This window comes from Orycteropus afer, unplaced genomic scaffold (genome assembly GCF_000298275.1).
Source record: "Orycteropus afer afer isolate SDZICR_OR568_19922 unplaced genomic scaffold, OryAfe1.0 scaffold01087, whole genome shotgun sequence".
Taxonomy (NCBI): domain Eukaryota; kingdom Metazoa; phylum Chordata; class Mammalia; order Tubulidentata; family Orycteropodidae; genus Orycteropus; species Orycteropus afer.
In genome coordinates, this window is record NW_006922674.1 from 36,187 (window position 1) to 38,927 (window position 2,741).

At 36.3% G+C, this 2,741-nt stretch overlaps 1 protein-coding gene across 1 annotated transcript; it reads right to left on the reverse strand.

The window, feature by feature from the left end:
- Window positions 1-896: 896 nt before the first annotated feature.
- LOC103212757 (olfactory receptor 151-like) lies at window positions 897-1,868 on the reverse strand. The gene has a single exon (XM_007958707.1). The coding sequence runs from the start codon at window positions 1,866-1,868 to the stop codon at window positions 897-899; it is 972 nt and encodes a 323-aa protein (XP_007956898.1).
- Window positions 1,869-2,741: the final 873 nt, after the last annotated feature.

Below are 2,741 nucleotides of genomic sequence, written 5' to 3' on the forward strand. Positions count from 1 at the left end.
AGACAGTTAATATTCAAGATTAAATTGCACAAGGAAGTTTATGTAAATTATCATAGGGTCTTTCACTGCTCTGATTGGTGTTTTGTGGGGAAGAAACATTCGTGTGAAATATGGTCTGAAAATGGAACAGGAGCAAGTGGTGTGCAAAAGAGAATTAGGCCCATCTCCAACATCATGCCCATGGTCTCAATATCCTGAGATTTCCAAGAGAAATCTATTATTTTATGACATTAAACTTATGATAGGGTGAATCATTAGTTGCCTATTAGTTCAGCAATAAAAGTGAAGTTTCATTACATTTCATTTCATTTCAGCTTCACAGGTTGACCAAGAGCTACTTCACTACTAATGATTTCTTCCTTCACTTTCATGAAAGTCCACTAATGAGAATTTTAGTTTTAAAGAAAAGTTACATGGCAGAACTAAAACAGAGCAAGATGTATACATGGGGCCTCAATCTACCAAGGGCATAATTATTTTTTGAACTCAATCTTTGATCAAGAGTTAAGATTATTATTTTCTGTTACAGACTAGGTCTGATGTCACTTACCCACAGTGTCATTCAGCTTGTTAGGAGATACAGAAGGAAATGTCTGTCAATTTGCCCCAATGAAAGGGAAAAGAGGAGATGTAGTACTGTGCAGATTAGCCTAAGACAAATTTTAAAATTAACTTCACTAATCCTCATCAAAGATTTTTTAATCTTAATACAATAAAGTTTAATCAAGGAATCATTGCGTGCATGTTTTTTATGTGCTTGTGTGTGTGGGAGTGCACACAGAGATTTCAATAAAAACATAACTTCTAACATATGTTGTGAAAGGAATGAGAACAGGATGCTAATTGTGATAAACAGAAAAACAAGTTACCTTTAAGAAAAAGAAAGAAGCAAACTATTACCAAAACACTTTAGTGTTTCCTACTACTACCTGGGGTGGCCCGTACCTTATATCCAAGACTTTGCTCAGTACATTCTTTACATCTTTATTCCTCAGGCTGTAGATCAAAGGGTTCAGCATAGGGATCACTGTGGTGTAGAATACAGAGGCCACCTTCTCCTGTGCCAGGTTGCTGCTAGATGTGGGCTTAAAATACATGAATATAAGGGATCCATAAAAAACCCCAACAGCTATAAGATGAGAGCCACAGGTACTAAAGGCTTTGGATTTGCCTTCAGCTGAGGACATCTGAAGAATGTTACACAGTATGAAAGCATAAGAGATTAGGATGGCCACAGTTGTTACAGACACATCAAATCCACCTACAAGTGCCAACAGAAACTCATTGATGGAAGTACTAGAGCATGAGAGCTTTAGGAGAGGGAGTACATCACAGAAGTAGTGGTGGATGACATTGTCCTCACAGAAGAAAAGCTTCGTCATGAAAATAGTGTGGATCGTAGCTGTAATAGCTCCCATGATATAGACACCAGTCACCAGCATGTAGCAGACCTTTTGGGACATAGTGACATTGTAGAGCAGTGGACTACATATAGCTACATATCTATCATACGCCATGGCAGTTAGTATATAGCACTCAGCAGTAGCACAGACACAAAAGAAAAAAAGTTGTGTCATGCATCCAGGGAAGGAAATAATATTTTTCTCCCATACAAAGTTTCCCAGGAGTTTAGGGGTAACAACTGAGGAATAAAAGAGATCTATGACTGACAAATTGCCAAGCAAAAAATACATGGGAGACTGAAACTTGGAATTGAAAGTGATTAGCAGGATCATACCCATATTTCCTACTACAGTGATCCCATAGATACCTAAGAACACAAAGAAGAGAGGCAGCTGGAGTTCTGCTTTGTCTGTCAGTCCCTCAAGGACAAACTCAGTAACTCTGGAATCATTTTGTTTGACCATTTCTCTCAGGAAACAGTGGTTGGGAATCTGTGGGAAAAAAAATCACAGGAGATTAAAAAAAGGTATTTTTTTGCCTATGATAAATAATAATTTTATTTGTTTTGTGACAGAAGTAAAAAACTGATGATCAAATTAAGAGTTTAAGAATGGTCATTAGTAAGATGGTGAATTACATTTTTCATGTCAGAATAATGTTATTTTTAGCCAAAGACTTTTCTAAGCTATAGAGAAACAAAGAATAAGTACAATATGCTCTTAGTAATAATAGGAAATTATCTCAATAGGAGAAAGCTGCCAAAAATAGTCAAACATCAGAGCTGTTATAAATGTGTGGAACAAACAGCAATTCAGCAATTATGTATTGAACTGTGACTGCATTTTACAATGTTGGAACTGCTGGTGCTCAGACAGTCCAGGTTTTTAATTTAAGAAAATCTTAAGAAATTATTGCAGTTTTCATGATGGACCTTCTGTGTACACTGAGTTATTGCTGCCTATAGAACACAAAGCCCTCCTCAAGTAGACAGTGTTAAGGGAAGGCTTATCTTAGAGTGCAGAGTAATTTTCTTAAAGGAAAATGTAGAGACCACAAGGCTCTAAATTAAGCAGATCTTCATAACTTAATCATGGAGTACTTTGAGTCAAATGAGTGAGTATTTTATATATATATTTTCTTTGAATTACTTTGGAAGAGTCTGTGGTTGCATCTTAGGAAAGTAACGAAGTAAGAAAGAAGTTTTCCTATTGCTCAAACAAACTCAACACCCACAGGCAACAGACATCTCTTTTTCTCCAGTTTCAGTTGTGTTGGCTAGGTATATCTGTGTCACTTGTTATTAGAATATATTTTGTAATTCTTCCTAAGTAATTCTT

Excerpts from the sequence above, each read along its gene's own strand:
- LOC103212757 (XM_007958707.1), bottom strand. The coding sequence starts at position 1,868 with ATGGTCAAACAAAATGATTCCAGAGTTACTGAGTTTGTCCTTGAGGGA.